This window comes from Temnothorax curvispinosus, unplaced genomic scaffold (genome assembly GCF_003070985.1).
Source record: "Temnothorax curvispinosus isolate PA1 unplaced genomic scaffold, ASM307098v1 QBEX01007563.1, whole genome shotgun sequence".
Taxonomy (NCBI): Eukaryota; Metazoa; Arthropoda; class Insecta; order Hymenoptera; family Formicidae; genus Temnothorax; species Temnothorax curvispinosus.
The window spans coordinates 228118-252095 of record NW_020217343.1 but is presented as its reverse complement, the minus strand read 5'-3'; the positions used below and the strand labels follow the sequence as shown (position 1 = coordinate 252095).

Sequence of the window (23978 nt, the reverse complement as noted above, 5' to 3'; positions counted from 1 at the left end):
CTAAAATCACACAACGCACTTTCACCGCTACCATTCACACACGCTCCTTCTAACCAAGTCCCACCTATCACTTAAATTATAATTTTGAAGAAAAAGGAACTCTTGCAAGCGCAATAAAAAAAAATTGTACTTTGTACATGTGTAATTTTGCGGGCTTTCATTTATCAAATGCCTCTAACTTTCAACACAAAACAGTTAACTGCGAAATTAAATTTTCTTTACAATGGAAAAAGCGAGTGAAGAGAACATGCAGTGAAAAATATATATAGTCACTCTACTGACGTTTTTACCTAACGAAAACGAAGTTGTTTTTTTTTCACTTTGTAACGAGACTTTCAAACGTAGTCGCAATTGTGTTAAACTTCCGCACGATGAGCATTCTCGGGCACGCGATAAATTTACTCGCCCGTGTTGGTGTGATGCCACGGACACAAATTACCGTCCTAATTCTGCACCATAAAGGCTATAAGGAAGCTTACGCTTGAGGTTCATAAAGTAGTCCTAACTGCCGTAACCACCATCTCACCCCGCACAAGAAACAAAATCGATGGCTTTGTGGCGAGTTTGGAAATATTTAGCGCTAAATATGCAAATCTAATTTTTAGCCTGAAACAGTATCTACGCGATTTTTATATGATATATAAAATTCAAAATCAAACTGCTATATCTAAACTGGTCTCTTCAGTACTTTCAAGGTTCTTTTAAGAATAATAATAATAATTTCTTTAAAACATTTTTATAACCAGAATAATATTTTTTTTCACGCTCTGACAATATACATTGCACATGTAACATACATTAATCGAATGTTTGATATTATCAGGTTTTTTAAAAATAGTTTAAAATTGAAAATAGTTAATTGGAAATAGTTTTTAGAAATTAATCTAAGAAATTTTGTTTTATAAAGATATAGGCTTTTCGAAGAGACTTTGATTCATTCAGTATTAAATGTAAGAATATAGTCTTTGCTGTATATATGCCAAGGGAAAAGTGTCGAAACAGCCTGGTGCACTACCGAGTAGTTCGATGTCTATATGAGCTCCAGCGTACAATGTGTTGAAAGCTGTCGACATAATCGTGCAAAAGTTTCCCGTGTAAAGGAGAAATTCAAGCGATAGTTACGACAAGAGAGAGAAAGCTTTGCTGCAAACTATAACTATAAAGAATAAATAACTCGGTCATAAATGATTAGTTAAATCGACGTCAATTCGACATGGATGGGTCGATGAATGGTCGATATCGAGTACTGGTATTCTTGTCTTTGATTTCATCATAATTGTTTTTATTTAATTGAATTAATTACGAATATTTTTATATAATTTCTATGTCTTTCGGCCAATTCTATATTGAATATTATACATAATATGTATATACCTATATACGTGTGTATACATATATCGTTTTCCGACTTTGCGTTGATTCGATTTGATTTGTAGAGTTAGCCGAAAGATAATAGAAATTTTACAGAAATATTCGCAATTGCTTAAAATTATGTAGGTATATTATGTAAAAATAATTATAATGAAATTGAAGATGAGAGACAAAGATTTTCTAACCAGTATTCGACATTGGCTATTTATCGACGCATCGATATCGAATTGACTAATCATTTCTGGCAGAGAAAGAAATGTAAGGTTAAAGTTCAAGTATAGAATTCGTATTTATAAAGTATTAGAAATATGTGTCAGCACGCCGTTCTTTAAAAAGCACGAAATATTTCTTTGATAATATTTTATAATTAAAACTACATGTACTTGGTATAGCTTTCAAAGCTCTTTTTAAATTATAAAGTAGTATTAATGTTGAAATACGAAATCTCCGTTAAAATTTATTGAAAACTGAGAAGTTGTATTGGGCGATCTATTTATATCGTGGAGATTTGGCGACGTTTTCGACGGAATTTTCCTCGAGTCCACGTTATCAAGAAAACGTGACCGTGCCACTCTTGCTTTTCTAAAGAACTAAGTTATAAAGTTCGAGACGTCTCTTTCGACTATAGAATAGCACAAGAACTACAAGACATATCTTCAAGCATGAATCGAAGGAATGTAGGCATTGCGTCTTGTTTCCATCGTGTCTCCCACCGTTCTACTTTTAACCCGGAAAAGTTACCGCGCCGCTTCGCAGAATAAATAGAAATTCATAAGTCGGTTGCGAGCCGGTTACAAACTATTGTCTGGAAGCCCCGCGGCTGCGCTGCATTAAACAAACGATATCGTGGCGTGCATGACGTTGATGCAACCGCCTCGCTGCATCTTCTATCTTTCTCTCGCAAATTGAAACTTGCAATTCCGCCGACGGCTGAGGTAGCAGCGGTGCGTCCCGCTGCAGCGCCGGGCTTATCTCGCATTTTTATGCGCAATGTTGGAAGACCCAAAAAAAAAAGAAAGATAAAAACGAAGAAGAAAACGTTGTAACGCCAAGGCGAACGAGATAAATCTCAAACGAGCCGTGCAACTTTTAACGAGTCTCTTCCCCTCAAAAGCGTTTCCGTATCCTCCGAGATAACTCCGCGATCGCGGCACGCGATTATTGAATTGTCCCGTGAGGAAGTGAAAAGGAGTGATGAGTAGCTATACGTGGGTGAGGAATTATCGGCGCTATCTATGTTTTATTTATTTTGTTTTATAATAGTTTACGATTTTTTAGTATTACGATATAGTATGACGTAAAGGATCGATAGTGACATTAAAAGACTTCCTATTGTTTCTATTTTATTGTCTCACGTTTTGTAAGCTCTTCTTTTATTCTCATCGTTTTCGGGACATTCGTAATCGCATTTTGAACCGTCTCTCTTTTGTAGTATTACTTCCAGCCATCGTTTCGCTTCAGAATACGACTGAATGTAGTTATAAAAAGGGAGTCTCACACACATACACACACAATTTCAAGTTCCTTTTCTTTATTACAGCCTGCATAAAGAAAACCGTATTACATATTCTATATTATTTTTAAATTGAATTGATGTCGATTTTTATAAACCTGATTAACAACTATGTAATATTAACAATTCTTTAACTGAATTTGTCATTCATTTACATATGCTGTTACTTAATGAAAAATTTTTCTTGGTAAAAACACTTTAAAGGACTTAAAATACATAAAAATACATAAAAATGCTATTTTTAATACCAAATAATTCTAGAACTAGGTTACTTTTATCAGTTTTCATGAAAGAATTGACTGAAAATTTTTCATCAAAAAGTCCGTTATTAATAGCAATGGTTATAAGGACGGAATCACCGTATCAGAGAATAAAATAGATCTCCTTTCATCTTGCATTGATAGTTCTTCTACAACCGCGTTCAATCATGCGAATTCGCCTGGTATCGACAAGAAGCGATTTCGGCCGCGAGCAATCGACCTTTCAAATATGAAACCGTCAATTTGACGAAATCTTGCGTTGAACGCACGAGTGTGAGGGACGTTTATTTCGGTGGAAATAAAAATACAGCAGCCATCGGCGAAATCTTTTTGCAAACATCTTGATCGTGCAGATCTAGATTGAAAAGTTAGCAGATGATCTCATGTCCTGATTTCTCTTCGAATCTCGTGTTTCGAAGATCGAAGAAAGTGCGTTTTTAAATGGATGGAATTGCGTGCAAATCCGTGAGGTTTCTTGACGTTTCGCAAACAGTTTCCCTCTAAAATATTTCTTCCTCCATTTTTATTTATTTGCGCAAAGACTACACGGAGAAAATTTTATAGTAAATATTACTATGGTGTCGCACTAGCTGCGGACCATCGAGGAATTTTAAGTTAAATTACTATGTTTATGGTAAAAATTACGTTATTTTATCGTTTTTAAAACAATAATTATAGTATTTTAACTTGAAATTCCTCGATGGTCCGCAGCTAGTGCGACACCATAGTAATATTTACTATAAAATTTTCTCCGTGTACTATTTTAAAAATTTATTTGATATTAATATTTTATAGTTTGTATGGAACACATCATCTAAATTATGTTTTAAGTTATATAAATAAAATTTATATAATAATACTCTTTCTATATGTGTGCGTGTGGCGGATGTTGATGTGGGCGGATGTAGAGACAGAAGCCCACATCCACTAGATTAAGTAGAGATAAGTTAGGTTAAGAAGATACAAGTTAAGTAGAGATAAGTTAGGATAAGAAGATTTGTAAGTAGTTGTAAAGGTTTGGGTACGTTCCTTCTAAAAACGCCTTTCAAACCCTAAGGGGAAGATCAAGATATAAATTATATACATACATACATACATATAGGGTAACTGGGGGGAATATGCCAGTGTGGGGAATATGCCACTCGTTATGTTTAACAAAGCTACGGCTAGGAGCGTTGTTGTAAATACTGTGAAATTGTTAAAAATATTATATCTGACGTTTTGCTCAAGTTTTACTTACTTCCTGTCAGTATATAGTTTTTATGGGGTAAGTACAGTATGACAAGTATGACAACGTGCTTTTTAGAAAAAATTGCAAGTTGTATAAGTAAGGGTGCGTTTCACTTAACGCCCGCAACGTTCTTAGAATCATTTCATCCTTGTTGTTTGTAAAATGTTAAATAAGGACGAATGATGCTCACGAGCGTTGCGGGCGTTAAGTGAGACACACTCTACGTATACGAATAAAAGATAAGCATAAATTTAAGATGTGAGAAGTAAGTGTATATACTATGATCCGTATTCTCAGTTCACTTTTATCATAAATGCACACATTTAGCATACAGTTTACGTTACATATACTATATAGAATTACAGAAATAAATGCGCGCATTTATCGATAAAAGTGAACTGATAATATGGGCCTTTATATATATTTACACTTTACATATAAAAATATAAAGTTCTTTCAGTTTTCGCAAGATTAATAATAATTCAGATTTCAAAATCTTTTGTATGCCAAAATTTCTGAAAAATTTGATTTATAATTATGTAGAAATAATCTATGAATAATTCAGATTTTTCTTATAATAAAGTCTCAATATTAAGAGAGTTAAATATTGGTCAGAAATAAACTTGCAATAATGTAACTGCCTTTTGATATTTTCCGAAGACGCTGTGGGATTTTCTTTCATGTTTGAGATATAAGAGGTCTATTAAAAGAGGTCTTAAAGAACATTTTTTTTTTTTCGTAAAAGCACATTCTTTGGCACGCAAATTAAGCCAGCCAAACATATATCCTTTTTTAAAACAGATTAAAATTTAAGTATATAGCGTTACGAATAAATTAACAAAGATGTGAAAGATTAGCAAGAAAGGCTAGCGTTAATGCATGATGATGTAACAAAATTATAATTTTTAAATTAGAAAAATGCGAGAAAACTAATAAATGAAAAAGGAGTAAATGTATAGAATTAAAAACTCATATTTCATGGAATACGAATCGCAATCAGAATGCAATTAAATAATATTTAGACTCTGAAATTTGATCGCAGAAGTAAATGCTTCTCGAATTTCTATCAAAATTTCTTTTTTTTATTTTCAATAGGAAGTCGTATTGCATTCATATCGAATTCTACAATCAAATGCAATGGAATGTCACATGTCGGCTTTAAAAGGGGATCTCTCACACACACGCACACGCGCGCGCGTACACACACACACACACTCTCTCTCTCTCTCTCTCTCTCTCTCTCTCTCTCTTTTAGTTTTGTACGAGGGTTAGCCGGAGCTAGATGGAAATTTACAAGATCATATCCCTTTATGAGATTCTTCCCGTTCTTTTCATCGCAGCTCATAGCCACTCTTTGAAGGTGAATCGCTTAATTGCGCAGTGCCATCACGAACTCCGGCAGAATAAAAGCTTTTCCTGGTCGTTTCGCTGAATAAGAATGAGCTGCGCGGCAATATCGATTAGTACATACTCTGTCGAGAGTCTACGGAAAAATAGAGTCCTGTTTTACTTGCACGTTTAGCGTTATTTTTTTTTTAAGGAAATGTAAGTTCTTAGTCAAGATATAAGAAAAAAAGCGCAAGAAGAGTTCTAAACTGTATCACTATGTGTGTTATTGGTAATGGCATGAAAAATTAATTTTTACATGTTTAGCATTTTTTGATACATTAAGTTTCACTTCGATTTTAGGCGAAATTTTTATAAAATATAAAAACTCATGAAACTACTCAGAGAAGTATAACTTAGACATTAAAAATTTGTTGGTGCGTGCACAAGTTATATAATTGTCTCTGCAAATTATATAAAATTTGTTTTTGCTGGGATTAAAAAATTCCCAGGAAATTGCAATATTTTGCGCGTCTATGCTATTGTTATCGTATTTTAGTTACTATGAAAATTCGAGTTACATGGAAGGATGAACACAGGACGGAATAACAAAACGCGATAATTACGTTAAATCGCAGTTTCGTAAGTAAATAGGAATTAAAAAGTTACACGATTAAAAAATTATGTTGCGGCTGGAACTACGGAAAACAATAATTATTCGGACAGGCTATAAATAAGCGAGAATTGAAACTTTTATTATTACATTTCTAAGTTTTGTTGAGGAAAAAAAAGTGTAAGTTAATTACATTTTTTTCTTTTCTTGTTATAATTTTGTGCAAATTGTTCACACAGTCATTAAAATAAGAAAAAAAAAGAAAACTTGAAACTAGTTTCTTTTACAAGTTTTAAATATTTTATGGAAAATCTGCATTTTTTAAATTTGTTATTTTGGTCTATATATATGGATATTCTATATTTTCCTCTATATTTTCACATAACAAGAAAATTTTTTTACTCTTTTAAAAAGTAAGTGCTATGATAAATAAACTATATACATGAAAATTTACTGTTAATTTACTATTTTTACCAAATCATATATCATGAAATGAGAAAATAGTACAACGTCGGTGATTATTTATTGCTAAAGACGTAAGTGTTCGCACAAAAGAGAGTTTTTGCTGTGGAATCAAGTTTTTGAAGTTATACCGGAAGAGAAAGACGGAGTAACTTTACTAGACGTGTGAGGTGAGTTGAGAATTCACCGGCAGCCGAAAAGTATGCTTAAGGCATGCGATATTCAGTAGAATTACCGGCGCGATTTACTCTGATTTCCGGCGGTTTACCGAGATGACGATACCTAAGGTCGTGGTTGGTGCGGCGCACGGTCACCCGGTGCAAGCATTCGAAGCACGACCAAATTTCAACGGAGTGCAGGCAAGGTCGCATTAAAGCGCAAGTGCTTCTATTCTAACGTTGCTCTCTGGGGTGACATCTCGCCAATATAAGCCGACATAAATCAGAAGGAAAAGTGTCGTGCACTTGTTTTAATTCTAATAGCAGCTTCTCTCGATTTAGCAGCCTGCCAAGACACCTCGAAATCGAGGTCGAATGGTGCCACTTTAAGATAGTACACATTGATCGTGAATAATCGATGACTTTTTCCCGAAAGCGTAAAAACGGATCGTGTATTTTGGAAAGCACCATACATATGCTTCACTTATCAAATTAAATTACGAGAGACAGTGCATTTCTTCTAGGTTTAAACTTATCACATTCGATAAACAAGCAAATTAATTCCTCATGACGTACCTTGGCAAAAAAGAAGGCGTAAGTTAGAGAAATTGTGTGAAAATATATAAAACAGTCTTTGTACAGCATTCGTTTCGCGAATAAATTAAAATCAACAATAATTAAAATCGCTTAATTATAATTCGTTTAATTAGAAATTTTTGAAATATTAAAGTCTATAATATGAATGTCTGTCATTAATCTAAATTTCTATGTATTATATATTTATGAAAAATTAAAGAAAAATATTGTGATTTCTAGTATAACCAATATAGTAACCAATATCTTTAAAACATGCATCAGAACTGACTTGAGTATGAAGAATTGTATGAAGAATTGACGTGTACAACGGCTTCGACTTTCAATGGCACCTGACTGTACGAGATAATAACGATTACGCGATCTAGGTGATTCATAACGCTGACTGATGACTTCAGCTCGTCATCCTTCACGTAAACTTTTTCTCTCGACTGGAAAAAAGACGATGACGGCGAAGGATCACGGAGGTTAAGCCAATTTTGACAAGAACGATACATCACGCGCGACCCTTCCGCCAAACATCCCCAACTCCTTCGTATGATCGTAACAACCTGTCCAAGGGATGACACTTTTCTCGCCCCCGATGGTCGGGTCTTCGACCCTTTCACACATAGAAAATCTCAAGGAAATCTCTGACCGCGGTTATTGGTCTTGTATCAGCACTTGACTGAAGGGTCCAGGTTTTGAATCGCGAATATAAAAAAAGATAATCTTCTTTTAAATAGATTTATACAAATGTATATTTGATTTTAAATTTTAGATACTAAGTAATGAAAACAACAAACGATTGATATTAAAATATTTATTTAAAGCAAAATTTGTCTTCGAGATATAAATTTTAAAATAAAATGTAATAGAATAATAGAAATGGAAATATATAATAGAAGTAGAGAACACGTTTTTGACGGACGCGTGTACATGTATTTATAAAAATTTCTAATTTATCGCAAACGATATTATTATTCAAATGTATTTTGGTGTATTTTCGTCATATTATCCATTTTGGATATCGCATCATAAACGAAAGTCTCTTGAACGGTTAATATCGCAAGCTTGCATTTTCGAGTAACCTTCTATAACATGGAAAATTAAGCTCTCCGAAATTGTAACAGTTCCGAACTCGACTTTGGCAAGAACCACAGATGCTCGCACGCGAGTAAATGCGCACGCTTAACGAAGAGTATAGGAGGAGGGGTAGGGTGGTATTAATTATTTCTCTAGTAGCAAACTCCCCTGTTTGTGATCCACTCGACCTCTTGCTCGCGATGCACGTATGCATATACAACACACGTTGCTTGCCGTTTCATTTAGGGGGAAAAAAGGAGTAATCGTGATGTGGGCGGAAAAAGAGAAAAATCAGAGACGACAAGATCGATCCTCATTTTTGCCGCGTCGACGGGTACAAGGTACAAGAGAAATGCTCGTTCGGTTCTATATCGGAATCTTTCGTCGGTTGCGAATCGATACTCGTTCGCTAAAAAAGGTAACTTAAGACAAGTGGGTTGAAGTGAATTTTCCTTCGTCCGTAGTCCGTATCACTGGTAAGATTGCAAGAAACGAATATAGTGAGTCGCTGAAGTCGGTTTATTTAATCCAGACTTGTTCTGTGCAAACGAGTTTTAATGAGATGTAAACACTAGGCGGTAATTACATCGTTTTCTCCTATAGTAGATTGAATGACAGTCGTACCTACTTCGTTTTATATTACGTTGTTATATTACCTTGTTTTGAAATCTGAACGTATTTTACGACTGATCAATACATATCAAGACTTCAATTTCGCGTCAAGAAAATGTGGAAATCCTTTAGTAAAGACATTCTAGATATACGTGTATATATGTGTGTGGAGATTGTTTCAAGATACTTCGTATATTGAATATTTCAAATTACTTCTTTTGTAATAAAATCGATATGACCAACATTTGCGGGTTGTGAAAGCTTTGCGCAATATAGATACGTCGTTTTAGAAATATTTTAACGATTTACTTTGAGATACGTCGGTTTATTTTTCAATCTTTAACTTCTATATTTTTCATACAAGTAACCTCTGCTATAATTATAGAACTGATCACATCTAATAACACAAATTTCGATTATAAATTCAAACGTACACTTAACTGGAGGGAAACAGACCTGTGTGAATCTAACACCTTCACTATTAAAAAAAAAAAATCGAATATACGGCACAATTAAATACTAATTTTATTGCTCTAGTCTCGAATTTATTAGTCCTATCCATTCGCAGAAAATTGATATCAAAAGTGGGGATGCTGTTTTCACGTTACGCTAGCACCTTCATTCCTGAAAAACGCGTATAAAATACTGTAAACAAAAACTGAGATACCAGAATTTTTTATTGATTTTTTACTCTAAAATATTGCAAGAGATATCGAATATTAAATGTTTATAAATTTACCGATGATATTTATTGCTCTTAAAATTTATTGCTCTTAAAATGTATTGCTAGAATTTTATTGCTCCTAAAATATAATATAATATATTATAAGTTCAGAATCAGGATATTTTAAGAGCAATAAATCCTAGAATTATTTTAATACCAAAATTGACACAGCGTTTGTTTAATATACTTTATTCTTGTATTTTTGTTTGTTTTTGATAATTTTTTTTTAAAGTAGTGTAGGAAATAAATTCCAAAATGTATTTTACGAGTGATTTGATTGAAGAAGCAGTTTAATGTTAAACTTATATAGTTAACTTTTATTATATTTTTGATCGTTTTACTCTTATACTTCGATAACCGGTAATCGGTACATTCATAATTATTAAATATTTTCAATATCTCTTTGCAGTATTTTAGAGCAAAAAATTGTGGTATATCGTTTTTTTATTTACTATACTTTGTTTTCAGGAGCAAAGGTGCTAGCGTAATGAAGGCAGCATTCTCACTTTTAATATTCATTTTCTGCGAATGGATGAGAGCAATAAATTCGGGACCAGAGCAATAAATTAACACTTAATTGTGCTGTAGAACTTTTTTTAATAGTGCTAGATTCACAGAGGTGAGAAACAGCGACTTCGAAGAGTAAAAGGGATACTCTGGGGGAATCGAAGTATATATATATTGAAAACGTTTCTTATCAGAAAGAAGTACTTTTAGGAATTAATTTAAGAACTGATTTACAGCAAAATCTCTTCTGTGCGATTTGAAGAAGTTATTATTGCGTTCATTAATCTCTTTTATTTCTTTTAGATTAAAAGATTCGATCGACATGCGCAATAATTAAGTTTAAATAGCTTAATATTGGATAAAAAATACTTAATTTGCAAACAAAAAGTGGAAGATAGGTTTTTTTTTATGTAGACAAGTTTAAATTACTTTCGGGAAGCAGAGGCGAAATGCGTTCGACGTCAAAATTCCGGTGTCAGAAAACAGACAAATATATGGCAGTGCGAAATTGAAGTACGAAATTGAAATTGGCAGATTTGCATACGCCATTTCCACTGCTAGAGAAAGCCGTATTAATAAATATGAACGAGTTACTGTCGATTATTCGAACGATTCATCATTAATCCTAATTAAAATAATGAAAAAATTTATATGTCGTGTTCTTTTTATACTGGGTTTGGTTATTTAAAATTAATTACATTATTCATCGTGATGTTTAATCAAACATCATAAGAATATATAATACAATAAATATTATATTGTACGAAGAATTCAAACACATTGTATAACTGTTCCATAATTATAAAAATTTGATGTATAACAACAAAATAGGAACTATTCTTACGAGAAACATTATACGTAACAGAGGTCAAGTTAAATTGCATTGAAATCAGATTTCCAACATGCCACTTGAAGCTGAATAGCTTAACTTCTTAATAAAAGAAATAGACTTGATTTTGTTCACATTATATCATGGAATAGGAAATAGGAGATCCATGGTCATGCTTTTGTCACAGTAAATCCTTATGATATAACAAGTATAACAACGCCAACAATGACTTACAATTGGGAGCCTCTTCGTCGATTGCGTCTTTCTTCATCGGGTATAAGAGCAGGTTGAGACACAGGCGGTGCCACTGCAGGTGCAGATGACGAGTCTAGCTTAATCATCTTCTCATCGTCGGCCGCGACGTCGTATGGCATCACTGGTTTCACGGCGCGGAAGGAGGACCTGCGAGTTACAGGCCGTTCTTCAGGTTCTCGGGTGCCTGTGAAGAAGCAGAGGACAAACGACGTTTTCAGGCCAACCGTATTATACTTGAAATATTAAATGCGACCCGTTATAGCGAGTAAATCGCCTTGAATAACGAAGTCCCCTTTGGTATAATGATAACAGAGATAAAAGAGTAGCATGAATTTAATAAAATGCTCCGAAGAGATAAGAGTTAGACTATAAAATATATTTTAAAGCTTTAGTATTAGTACATAGACATATACGTGTATCGGAAAATTGAAACAGATCAGTTTTATGGATAAAATGTTTTGATATCATATTTATATCTACAAATGAAATATTTTTTATAGAAATGTTTTTATTAATCATTAAAACGCGATAGAGGAAAACCATTGCAATTATATGAACAAACGTTAAATTATATAAATCAATTTTATTCAAAGAGATATTAATTCTACATATTTATTTTATTTTTTATTTTTTTTATGTTAGAAATAACGAAACACGCGAGAAAACCGATATTAGAAGATCAAAATATTCCGTTATTACACAAAGATTTTGAAAGAGTTAAACATATTCCGAAGAAATAAAATAGTCAAAATGGTTATTTTCAAAGTACGATGCGGGTCGAATGTCAATGTTGTTTCTCTCTGTAACATAGTAAGTGGAGTTTTCAGCTCTTGGCTGCAGCATAGAGAAACAAGTATAGGTTACTTTACATACGGGTTGTTCGAATAGGGGTGTATTTGACTGCGAAGAGAAAAGGAGATGGAACAAAATATCAACATTAAAATAACATTACAACTGATTATAGAGAGAAAGAGAAGTGAGGAGAGATTAAAAAAAAAACTTTGACGATTTAATCTCGCGATTAAAAGTAGATAATCAAACTTAATTCTTGTTGTTTTAATCTTTGTTTTTTTTAACGAGCTTTAATTTATATTATTAAGCTTCCTAATATTAAAAATTGAAAAGTGAAAAAAATAAAAGAATCGTTAATTAAAATTTTACGAAGATAGAATTTTTGTTCGAAAACACTAGTCAATAAAACAAACTCGTTTTATCTGTATATAGTCGTTTATTTTATGTTTTCAAATTGTAATGTGACAATAATACGACAATACATTTTCTTAAACCGAAGTGACTGCCGAGTTACCTTGAAAGGGGAATTTCTCGCTTGGTTCCGATTTATGCGAAACTCAAGTTGGTTGGTCAAGGTTTATTTTACTATATACTTATTGTTAGTATAACTTTTTGCAATATCAGCATTTGATTGGCGAAACTCGCGGGTATCGAATTGAGGGTACAACACATTACGCTCGGCAAAATGAAAATTTTAGAAGCATCCGAATAGCCGATCGATGTGTACATGCATGAGTACTGATGGCTTTGAAACCGTGTTACGTCCGTATACGCTTCTCCTGTGACGCATCGGAAATAGTTTCCACAGAAAGTTCGCCGTAAGTTCGCCGCGTGCGGGGCTTTTCGATAGAAGCGAGGAAGGTAGGGAAAGGAAAGAGAAAAGCGGAATTTCTATGTCGAGTCGAGATGCTTGTTTAGTGTTTCCGATCACGCAGACTGGTAATAAGCGCGCGCGCGCAGTGTTAAAGTTACACAGTCATAGAAATGTATCTCAGGATACGCGACACACGTCCAACCGACGTACGCGACTGAATTGAATGCATGAAAATGGGAAATTCTGAAACTAGTTACGCGCGGTCGCTATTTAAAGCTGTTCCCTGCGGAACATTTTAATGGTATACTCGACAACTGATTACCAACAATTTGTTGACGTAATACGCGAAATTTTCATAAAGAAGTTTTGCCTCAAAACTGCGTAACACGATAAGTACACCGTTTTGAGATATTTAAATTAAACGAGTCCCCGTGATCGCGAATAAGTTAATTAAAATAGAAGTCGCGGTTTGAAAATGTTGTAATTCGAGAGTTACCCATTCGTGTACACCGTATTAACTTTCCTCATGGGCAGAGAACGTCGAATGAATGGATGAGGCCACATCATTGCGGTTAAAACATGTTTAACGAAAATCGGCTTTACTCATTTCCCCGAAGTTACTTGCCTTTGATAGCGGAACACCGAGAGTAGGACGCCCGTATTCGCGTAATGAAGCGAATTGTTTCCACGACGAAACAGAGGAAGCTATATGAAACAGGACAAACAATACACAGGGTAGAGTTACTGCTGCTCGACAAGGTCTATACGATTATCCTAGCCGGCAGCTTTTGCCGCCCTTAGGGTCCTTTAAAGCACAGCCTTGTTCTAACTTGCCGCGGATACCGTTGCGATAACTCGTAAACGCGCAATATGTGGCGGAGAAATCGGAGCACATGTTGCCAACTCGCTATATCGGGAGGGAAGTGAGGGAGAAGTTGGAAATTTCGGTGGCTTCGCCCAAGATCGAACAGCCGGTTACTAAAGTTTCCCCCGGGAATAACCCGGGAGGTCAAAGATAGCGCTTAAACGAGAGGAGAAATTACAAGGAATTATGTATTACATATACGTGATACATGGTTATCGATACAAATACCTTCTGTTATTTTAGAGAAATTTTGGAAGGATGATTTACGCGAGATTGTTCCGATATTTCAGATATGAAGCAAAAATATGCGATAAAAAAATGTTAATTTTAATACGCATTGTATTTTATATCAAATAAATACTGAAAACGATATATATTTTTCTGTTAGAAAATATTTAAATCAAAATGTTATTATTGTGTTTTGTGTTTAAATTTACATGTTTAATGTGCATGATATTATATACGTGCAGTACTGAAAGAAAACTATTTTTTCGAGAATTATTGGAGGGTAATGTTTTTCATTTTCAAATATCGTGCCGAGGAGAATTTTTATATCCAAATATTATTGTAAAAAGGAAGGCTATATGGTGTATTTGTAGAATCAAATTTAGGTTGCGCGAGTTTTCGAAAATCAAAGAATAAATTTCTCGTTTATCGCAATAAATCATTTCAATTCACCTTGCGCCGAAATGGAGGCTCTTTGTTGGGCGGTGGCGATGGTCATTGCATTAAGGCCGCTACTTCCGGGCACGGCGTAAACGTCGTAGGCGGACGCTCGTCTTGGTAATTGAGCCGGAAGTCCTAGGCCGGTATCAGGATGCGTGGGCTGCGTCCCACCGGCAGCCATCGCGGCCGCCGTTTTGATCTCGTCGTCATAAGACCTCTGCCTGGTCACACGAGATTTACGGCGGACCGTACCGCCTCCGCGACGAGCGCGACGTCGACGTTCCTCCTCGTCGTCCAGATCTCCGCTTTCCTGCTCGACTGCTTTATCAAGGAAATTGAAAGATGATGTTAGGGATTTGACGCGCTAAGCAAATTGAAAGACGACTTAGGCGATTTAACGAGTTTAACGTAGAATAAAATTTGAAACTTATCCTGAATAATACTTTTCGATTGATTGTAGTAGAAATAATTGGAAATCTCTGTTCTTGTTATGCAATGCTGTAAAACAATTTTTGTATTATACGTAATTACGTTAGAGGTCTTTAACATTATTATTCGGGAAATTGCTTTTTCGGACAAACAATTAAATGTTTGAAAACATATCCATAAAAAAAACAATTTATCAAATTAAACAAGAGTAAGCGTAATTTTACAATATGTTAATAATAACAGTGTCGTATTAAATTTTTGTCCATTTTAGAAGAACAAGCCATACAATTTCTTATTTCTTTGATTGTATCGTAACATGCGATCATTACGCGAAATGCGACGTCTGTGGTATGAAGGAGCAACAGATATCTCGTATCGACGAGTAAAATGATCCTTACCGCCAGTCTGGGCCGGCATGACGACTCTCTGAGGGCTGGTCGCTCTTCCTCTGTCGGAGGCTTGATGGCGATCAGGCGAGCCGCCCCTCGACTTGCTCTTCCGGTCCAGGTCGCGCTCCCATCTGAGATCCTCTCTCTGGCGTTCCCCTGCAACCTTTCGAAACTACAACATTACGATACAGAGATTAGGGCTCGATGCGGGAAACGTCACCACATGTAGGCCGTGAGTAAGGGCGCGGGGAGGAAGTCCAAACATCCCCAACAACACGACAAGGGCGGGCGGGGAGTGCAAGTACAAGATTAGTAGGCAGCACAGATTGACACCTAAAAGCTGACGATTAGATCAACGCACAGAGATCAGCTGTAACTCTGAGATTGTGATTGCTCTAATGATCGAAGCTGTGCAGGTGTTATTCAGATTTGAAGAAAAGCTATTTATTTAATCTTTTACGGCAGATCAATATGCCATATGAGTGGTCAAATACTATCTATATATATATAAGATTTACAAAATTTATTTCTATTTATTTATTTCTACTTTGTTTTAAATATATTCGGAATAAATAAATATAACATTGTATAATTTGATAATTTATCGTTTAATAATTTTTCAAAATTTTCAAATAATATATTTGCAAATTATATATATATATAATTTGATTAAATTACGCACTAAATTGTCTGCAAGTCTTTCTGATTATCTTTAGAATCAAAAGCTGTTTGAGAAGGTAGTGAAACTTATTTATAAATGGAACGAATGATTGCGCCGTGCTTTAACATAATGTGAATCTATTCACGTAAATCTAAAATAATTCGTCCCCATCGGCAAATTGCAACAAAGACATTTCGCTCGACGCTCGAAAGCTCTGAAGCTGGGTGCACTGCCCTTTGATAATGAAAATTAATAGCGTCCCCGACACGCTTGCGGGCAACAAGAAGGAAGACCGCGGGAACACGGCTGAGAGTTTGCGATAATAATAAAACGGCCACATCCGAAAATTAACTTCGTCCCGGTTTCGTCACGCGATCCCGCCGCGCGGCATAATTGCACGTCGACAATAATTAAAGCGAGGTGAGGCGCGCGCGCGCATATACTGGCCGTCGACCAAGTTCGAGAGGGTTTTGGCATTAAGGCTCCATTAGGGTCAGGGCAACGAACGGAGGCGCGATGCCGGGCACGTCTTTCTCGCTCATCGCTGCTACTCACTGGATGGATGTGCCAGTGCAGTGGCTCGATTCCGTTTTCGAGCACCTGTCGCGCGCATAAATATTCATAGTGCTGCAGCGCGCGGGTGCGCGAAAACGTTATTTTAACGCGATGACGACGACGAAGGGCGTGGTGCGAAGATGTCATTCCTCTCCCGCACGTCGCGATAATTTCCTCTCGACGAAACCACGTTACAGCTATATTTTTCGCAGCTACGCGTTGTCACTTCGAAAAAAAAAAAAGTACAAACTGGGTCGCCATTAGCATCACGATGTAACACGCGCCGACAGTATACGCCGATGATTTTCGAAGTGCAAGGCGCGCGTGACACGGGGATGTGGCGAGGATACTCTGCATGTTGCGCATCACTCAGGATGCTCAGCCGGCTGTAAATTATCCAATAGGCGTAGCCGGAACGTTTAAGTGCATGTAGGTAGCTTAGAAAACCAGCACCGTAATGTAGGGCATCCAGGTAGTATAAACACAAGTGCCAAATGCAATTTTAATCCGGAGAGTTTGCATTCATAGTCACGTGAGACGCTGAGAAATCGTGTTCCAATTTTTCAGATCAAGGCTGTCATAATAATTAAAGAAACATTCAATCGCAAAGTCGCATTCTAATTCAAATGTATACATTCTTAAAAAATTAATAAAATTGTATAGCAATAACATAAACTTGAGGTAAAATAATATAAAATCTTTTTCATTGAATATTAAAATGTTGTACAAATTGAAATTAACGCATGATTTAAAATTTAGCGACGATCCGATTAAATCGACTATACTTTAATCGTGAGATTATTTTCGTGTCTTTGTAGTTCGGTAATTATTTTTCGCACCCATGTCTTAAACATCACGATCGCATTTCCGCAATTTCGCCGGCAGTCATTCCATCCCATCTCATCCATCATGCGGCGCCGTTTTAGCTCGCGAGAAAGCGGCAGCCGTGACGCGCGAATGGCACCGAAATGGATTGAATCTCGAGATGGAAAAAGCGTCAACGACAATTACCACGAGGAAGATAAACGTGCTAGGCGTTTTTCACTAAGCGAGGCGTATCGCAGGCAGGAGACTGACGCGCGCAGGAGAGCGCGCAATAAACTCCAGAATTAGCGTTTGCCGTCGTAAATACGAGACCATTTCCTCTCGGGTTTGTCTACGCCTACGTACGTACGTAAATGCTCGATAGAACGTATTTCATTACGTCATGACAATTCCGACAAAGCGGATTTACGATTCCGAATCCGCTTCCTTCTTTTATTTATGTCGAATTCGTCGGACAAACGGCACTTGACACATGTTGACTGTCCAGAGAAATTAGACGTTATTTCATCAAAAAAGATTTAACATCAATTTATTCGACATATCCTGAATAAATAGGATGCGGAAGGAAAAAGTGAGAATTAAACGAGCAATTGTAAATGTCATTGAATAATATTTACTGTTTAAATAATTTAAAAAAAAACCACACAATAATCAATTACGCGCGAGCGCGCGCGCGAAAACAAAGCTACTATGTTTTTTTACAATACAAAATATATTTCAATGAATGAATTTGTTAAGCAAAAATTGAAAGCTGTTGGCCTATTCTGTAACTCTTAACGACAGTTTCGTTATCGTTACATTTTCGTTGCGCAGCTTTTTTACTATATATAATATCTGCGCAACGCAAATATAACGATAACGAAACTGTCGTTAAATAAGAGCTACAGAATAGACTTACTGAAACGAGGGGACAAAATAAACGCGGGAAATAAACGCGCGCAACGTAGAAAGGGCAATTTTTGTAACGATATTAGGTATGATTTTTTGATATTTTCGGGTAGTAAGCAGTCCCCTGGTGCAATACGCAACCGTAAAGATTTTCGAATCTGCCGTTTTCAATCCCTTATTTCTGTCGACGTGCAGAAACACGTTCTTCATTTCAATTTCACTCCACTTTCTTTCGTTTCCGCAGCCGTTTCCGTCCGCGCGCGCACGGATCCGATTATTCTGCCAAGCGACAAAAACGACTGTCGATAAATTCTCGAGGTGAGACGTCTACCGGTGCTACGAAGTTGTCGGCTGGCACAATGTAAGTTTCAGCCTTAGAGAGTCGCGCGGTAATCAATAACCGAAGCTTCGATAAATTCAAGGGTATATTGATTCATGTAAATGTCATATCTTGTAAACGCGAAGTAAGTCGCAGAGCGTAGAATGTGGGGCAATATAATAGCGATAAGGAAGCGCCGGGGAAATTTCTAAACTATTGGTAACAAATATCAATAAGCCGAGTATAAGACTTGGCGTCTCTTGTTTTCTCTTATACGTTATATAAACTAGACTTTCCATTTTACGACTTGGAAGCAGACAATATGGCTCTCTAGATCATATTTCGAGATCGTAAAATGCTCGCTCGGTCTTTACGACGCATCTTTGAATTCTCGAAGTCTGCGATCGCTACCGAAGGCTGCGCGATAATTACGTGCCCGATAATTGTCTGTCTGAGTGTCGAGTAATGAGAAGTTTGGTTGCACACACGTGCAAGATACGCGTCGGTGTGCACTCGTTCCCGATATACACGCGTGCGTGTCTACGGGTGCTCCGTTTGCGTGACAAGTGCACACGACCTATGCGCAATGAGATCTCGTGGAGAGTAGTCGAGCTCCGCGTCAAGCCCGACACCGCACGGAAGCGCTGTACCTCGTTAAAGCCGCACGTGACGAGGACGATCTTCGATATGATCCGAACAATTTACGACCTCTCGAAATTATCGTAAGTTAATTGAACATAAAGGACATAATGAGTAAAACGGTTGAATTATGCATCTGCAGTTACTGTCTTACTTTAATTAAGCAATATTGTTGCAAGTGGTATTATTTTCACTTCGACAACAAACACAAGAGAATTCTAAAAGATTTGTTAAAGTTTAAGTAACACGGTATATTTGCCTTTTACATTACCGATTTAAAATATTTTAAAATAAATATTATGATGGCTTTGCTAAAAGTTATGACAATATATGATTCGTATAGATGGCGATTTTTCTACGCAATTTTTATGTAGAGCAACATCGCTGGGATTGATATTATAATGAGAGTCAAATCGCGTTACGTAATCAGCAACATTTTGCAAGTGCGAAAAGGGCACAATTTAAAAAGTCGCACTTGTGCTTGAAGAAAAAGCGACTATTTTGTCCTTATAGTCGCCGACTACAATCGGAACGGAATAATTCAAAATCTCTCTCGACGAGCGACCTGCGCTTTGTTGCATAATGCAGGTGGGGTGCAAAAATCTCGGCGAATAAGTATGGTGTATGCATCTGAGATAACAGCAAAGTGTAGCTTAAAGCGTTCAAGCGGACACTCAAAGCATATTATGTACGTCGATTCGTTTGGCAGCGGTAATTCAGCAGCCCTAATTTCAAACATGGCTGCACGAATATTCTCTCGTATAACAGTATATCTCTTAGGATGTTGAATTATGCACCTCGCTGGGAAAAGGGAATCTCGTGCGGCAGTAAATCGTGAGTAACATCGAAAGCCAGTTGAAAAGATACGGTGCACACGTAAAGCGTGGCTCTTATTTTTTATAATCTTGAAAATTGTATTCTTTCCTCTTTATCGCAAACGTGGCTTTTATTTTTTATAATTTTGAAAATTGTAACCTTGTCTCTTTATCGCAAGAAAATTAATTTTATCCTGTTAAATATATTAATTATCTGTAAAGTGAGAAAAGATTCACGCAGACTGATAATATATGTATAAATATCAAGAAAGAGAAGAAATTCCTGACTCAAAAAGAAAAGTTATATTATGGTCGTAAAACGTAAAAGACTAGAATAATTCTCCGTCGATACGATTTTATTCTACAATGCATTATTCTTTCTATTTGTTATATAATATATCGTAGATCGAAACTGTATGCTATGGAAGAAGCAGTTTGCATCTATGTTTGCATTGTAAAATAAATCGATTAGGAAGATCGCGGGTCATTATATGCTATTTACATTATTCTCGATTAGAGAGAAGCTATTACAACGAAAGACATATCATCGTGGACCAAGTTTTCGCTTACCTTCTCCAATTCCTTGAGACTAGCTGGCGAAACGTCGGAATGTCTTCGGATTTCCGGAGTTCGTGGCGGAGCCAATCCACTTCCAAGCGTGCCTATCTGACTACCGGTAGGACCTAGTCGGGCGTCACTGTGCCTCCTGTGAAGTGTCTCCAAGCACGGCACGTCTAGCATCGAATCTGTGGATTCCTGTGTCACTATCGGCTGGTCCCTCGAGGCGATCTTTCGACGGCAAACGCTACATCGCCAGGAAGACTGTAACGTTTCCAGACAAAAAAAGCACTCAATACTCATCCATATGTGCGCAATCATTTATTGGCGATAAGCTGGCGTCTATAATATTGACATATTGCTCTCCAATTGTTTTGTTTCAAAGATTGAATTATCACTTCGTGTTTAATTACGCTGTTTAATAGAAACTTTAGGATTTAAGGCTAACATTATTTTTAAATTGACAATACAAACTAAACTAATAATGGAATTTGGTCGAATTAAACACAATATGTGGAAAGCATAATGGATAAAATAAAATACAAATATTTAATTCATATCGATTAAAAAAAAATCACATTAATCCGAAATTTAACATTTTATTATAAATGAAAGCGTGTATATACCGGGTGTTTCATTTTAATAGCCCCAGGTAAATATCTCGAAAAATATGAAAGATACGGAAAAACGTTTCAGACAAAAGTTGTTTGGTTCAAAAAGGGACATAAGATGGTGTCATTGGTTTGACATTGAGTGAACGTGCCGAGGTCATATGGAGTTCAACTTTGTTTTTTTAAATAAAACTCCCTATTTTTTATTGCATATTCTTGTAGCTTACCTAAAGAGCTTTTCAAAACCCTATATTTGAGTATTTTTTCATGAAGTACTTTTCGAGTTACGAAACTTGAAAGTTATTGGGTTGCAATTATGTATCCAACAGAATGGTAGTACATTTGAGCATTTGCTGTAAACCAAAAATACACAATGTGACTTCGATGTGACCCTACTTGTGAGTCTTGCCTTCACTGGCCGGATCAATGTTGGGTTTTGCCTTCACTGGCCGGATCAATGTTGGGTCTTGCCTTCACTGGCCGGATCAAATCTTGAGTCTTGCCTTCACTGGCCGAATCAAATCTTGGGTCTTGCCTTCACTGGCCGGATCAATGTTGGGTCTTGTCTTTATTGGCCGGTACACCTTGGGTAATGCTAATGCCGGCGGGATTGTAACTTTCAAGCCTTGTAACTCGAAAAGTACTTCATGAAAAAATACTCAAATATAAGGTTTTGAAAAGATCTTTAGGTAAGCTACAAGAATATGCAATAAAAAATAGGGAGTTCCATTTAAAAAAACAAAGTTGAACTTCATATGACCTCGGCACGTTTACTCAAGGTCAAACCAATGACACCATCTTATGTCCCCCTTCGAACCAAACAACTTTTGTCTGAAACGTTTTTCCGTATCTTTCATATTTTTCGAGATATTTGCCTGGGGCGATTAAAATGAAACACCCGGTATATAGTTTCTCACTCGTAAAATATTATCTATTTTTACTTTAACAAACAATACCACAAATGCAGCAAACATTACAAATATTATTAACTTTTATTGTAAATGTTATTACTTTAAAATTACTGTGTAAATTTATTTAATATATAATATTTGTATAATCGTATTATTTTTTATCTGTTTTTTATTTTATTTATAATATGCAAAGTTAAAAACGGAATTTGAGCTTGCATCATAAAAGCCAAGTATTCTCTCTTTCTTCGTTTATACATACTTTACCGCACAAACGTCAAAAATAGCGAATGGAGCACAAATGCAAGTTGTATTTACTAAATGCATACATTTTTATCATATTCATACGTATGTACATGTGATTTTTCTGCACGATGTTCCGTTTTAAATGTAGAAGAATGTATATTTTAATGAATTTAGGTTACCTTTAGGTAACACACGGAGATATGCCGTGTGTTAGAATGAATAGAAATACGGGATGAGAATAGACTCAGAATGATTACGCATATTCTACCGAATTTAGGTTGCCCGCAGGAATGTCGTGTAAGGGCATGCCATCCATTGTAATCCAACGCGAGATTAAATCTCGTGCGATCGCTGCGCGCATTTACTGAATTTATCAATTACGCGTGTAATTAGAATTAACGCCCAATCAACATCACGCGTATCAGCGAGCGAAGGGCAAACAAAATCGCCATTAAATCAATTAATCTTTAACGCGATTAAACGCGGAGCGAATTCGCGCGAGTCGCGAATAAATTTCCGTTAGATCCACGCGTTTATGATAATATAGTACGAAAGTTTCGAGCCACGAAGATATACCGGTTGCTTTTTGCCTCCTACCTCGTGGATTCAATTATCGACACGGAACGACGGTTCGGGCGAAGAAGCATAATTGTCTTAGCGATTTCGGAAAAAAACTTCGAATAGTCGAAGGATGGAAGCCTCAATAATTTTTTGCGATAATTTCCGACAGGCGCTACGCTGTTTACGAATGAAAATTAGAGAGCAACAGAGTTAGATGTGATTTATACAAGTGATATGTTATAGTCTTGGTATTAGGGGACTTCCGTTCACATTCTTGTCATCGTGAATTTTCTTGGCTTTTCTTGTCATTATCGATTGGCAGTTAATTATCTCTTTTGTATTTACGCCTCGAATGCAAACAATGGGAGCTTTATTTTTAGAATATTTTTGGAAGCTTCTTTATGGGACAAATCGAACATATTTTTCTTGTTTCTTGTTTCTATACAGGGTGTCCGAAAAATCGCCTACTCCACTTCGGGAGGTGATTCGGGACCCAAAAACAAGCAAAAAAGTTCATACAAACATAGGTCCGGAAATGAGCCGTTTCCGAGTTATAGCCACTTTTATGTTCAAAAATCGTAATTTAGAATTCGCTTGGTATCACTCTTTTTTAATTATTTCTTAAATTAAAAATTTTTATTTTTAAATATTTTTAATTTTTTTAATTTTAATTTTTTTTCAATTTTTTAATATTTGTAATTACGATTACATTATTTTTAAAAGAAATCAGTTATTTTCACGGTTACTTGAAATCAGTTGTTTTCACGGCTGTTCAAAATCAGTTGTTTTCACGGCTATTCAAAATCAGTTGTTTTCACGGCTACTTGAAATCAGTTGTTTTCACGCCTATTCAAAATCAGTAAGTAAATCACGGCTTTTCAATAAGTTTCAAATTATTATTTAACAACACCTTACTT

General features: G+C 35.9%; 1 protein-coding gene across 1 annotated transcript in view; it reads right to left on the bottom strand.

The window, feature by feature from the left end:
* The window catches only part of LOC112457173 (regulating synaptic membrane exocytosis protein 2-like), a 166659-nt gene that overhangs the window by 74124 nt on the left and 68557 nt on the right, over nucleotides 1-23978 (bottom strand). The window contains exons 6-9 of the mRNA XM_025020091.1: nucleotides 20748-20999; nucleotides 15485-15647; nucleotides 14670-14975; nucleotides 11500-11704 (exon numbers count right to left, since the gene is read on the bottom strand). Coding sequence (XP_024875859.1) covers nucleotides 11500-11704; nucleotides 14670-14975; nucleotides 15485-15647; nucleotides 20748-20999 — 926 coding nt within the window. The remainder of the gene's footprint in view (nucleotides 1-11499; nucleotides 11705-14669; nucleotides 14976-15484; nucleotides 15648-20747; nucleotides 21000-23978) is intronic.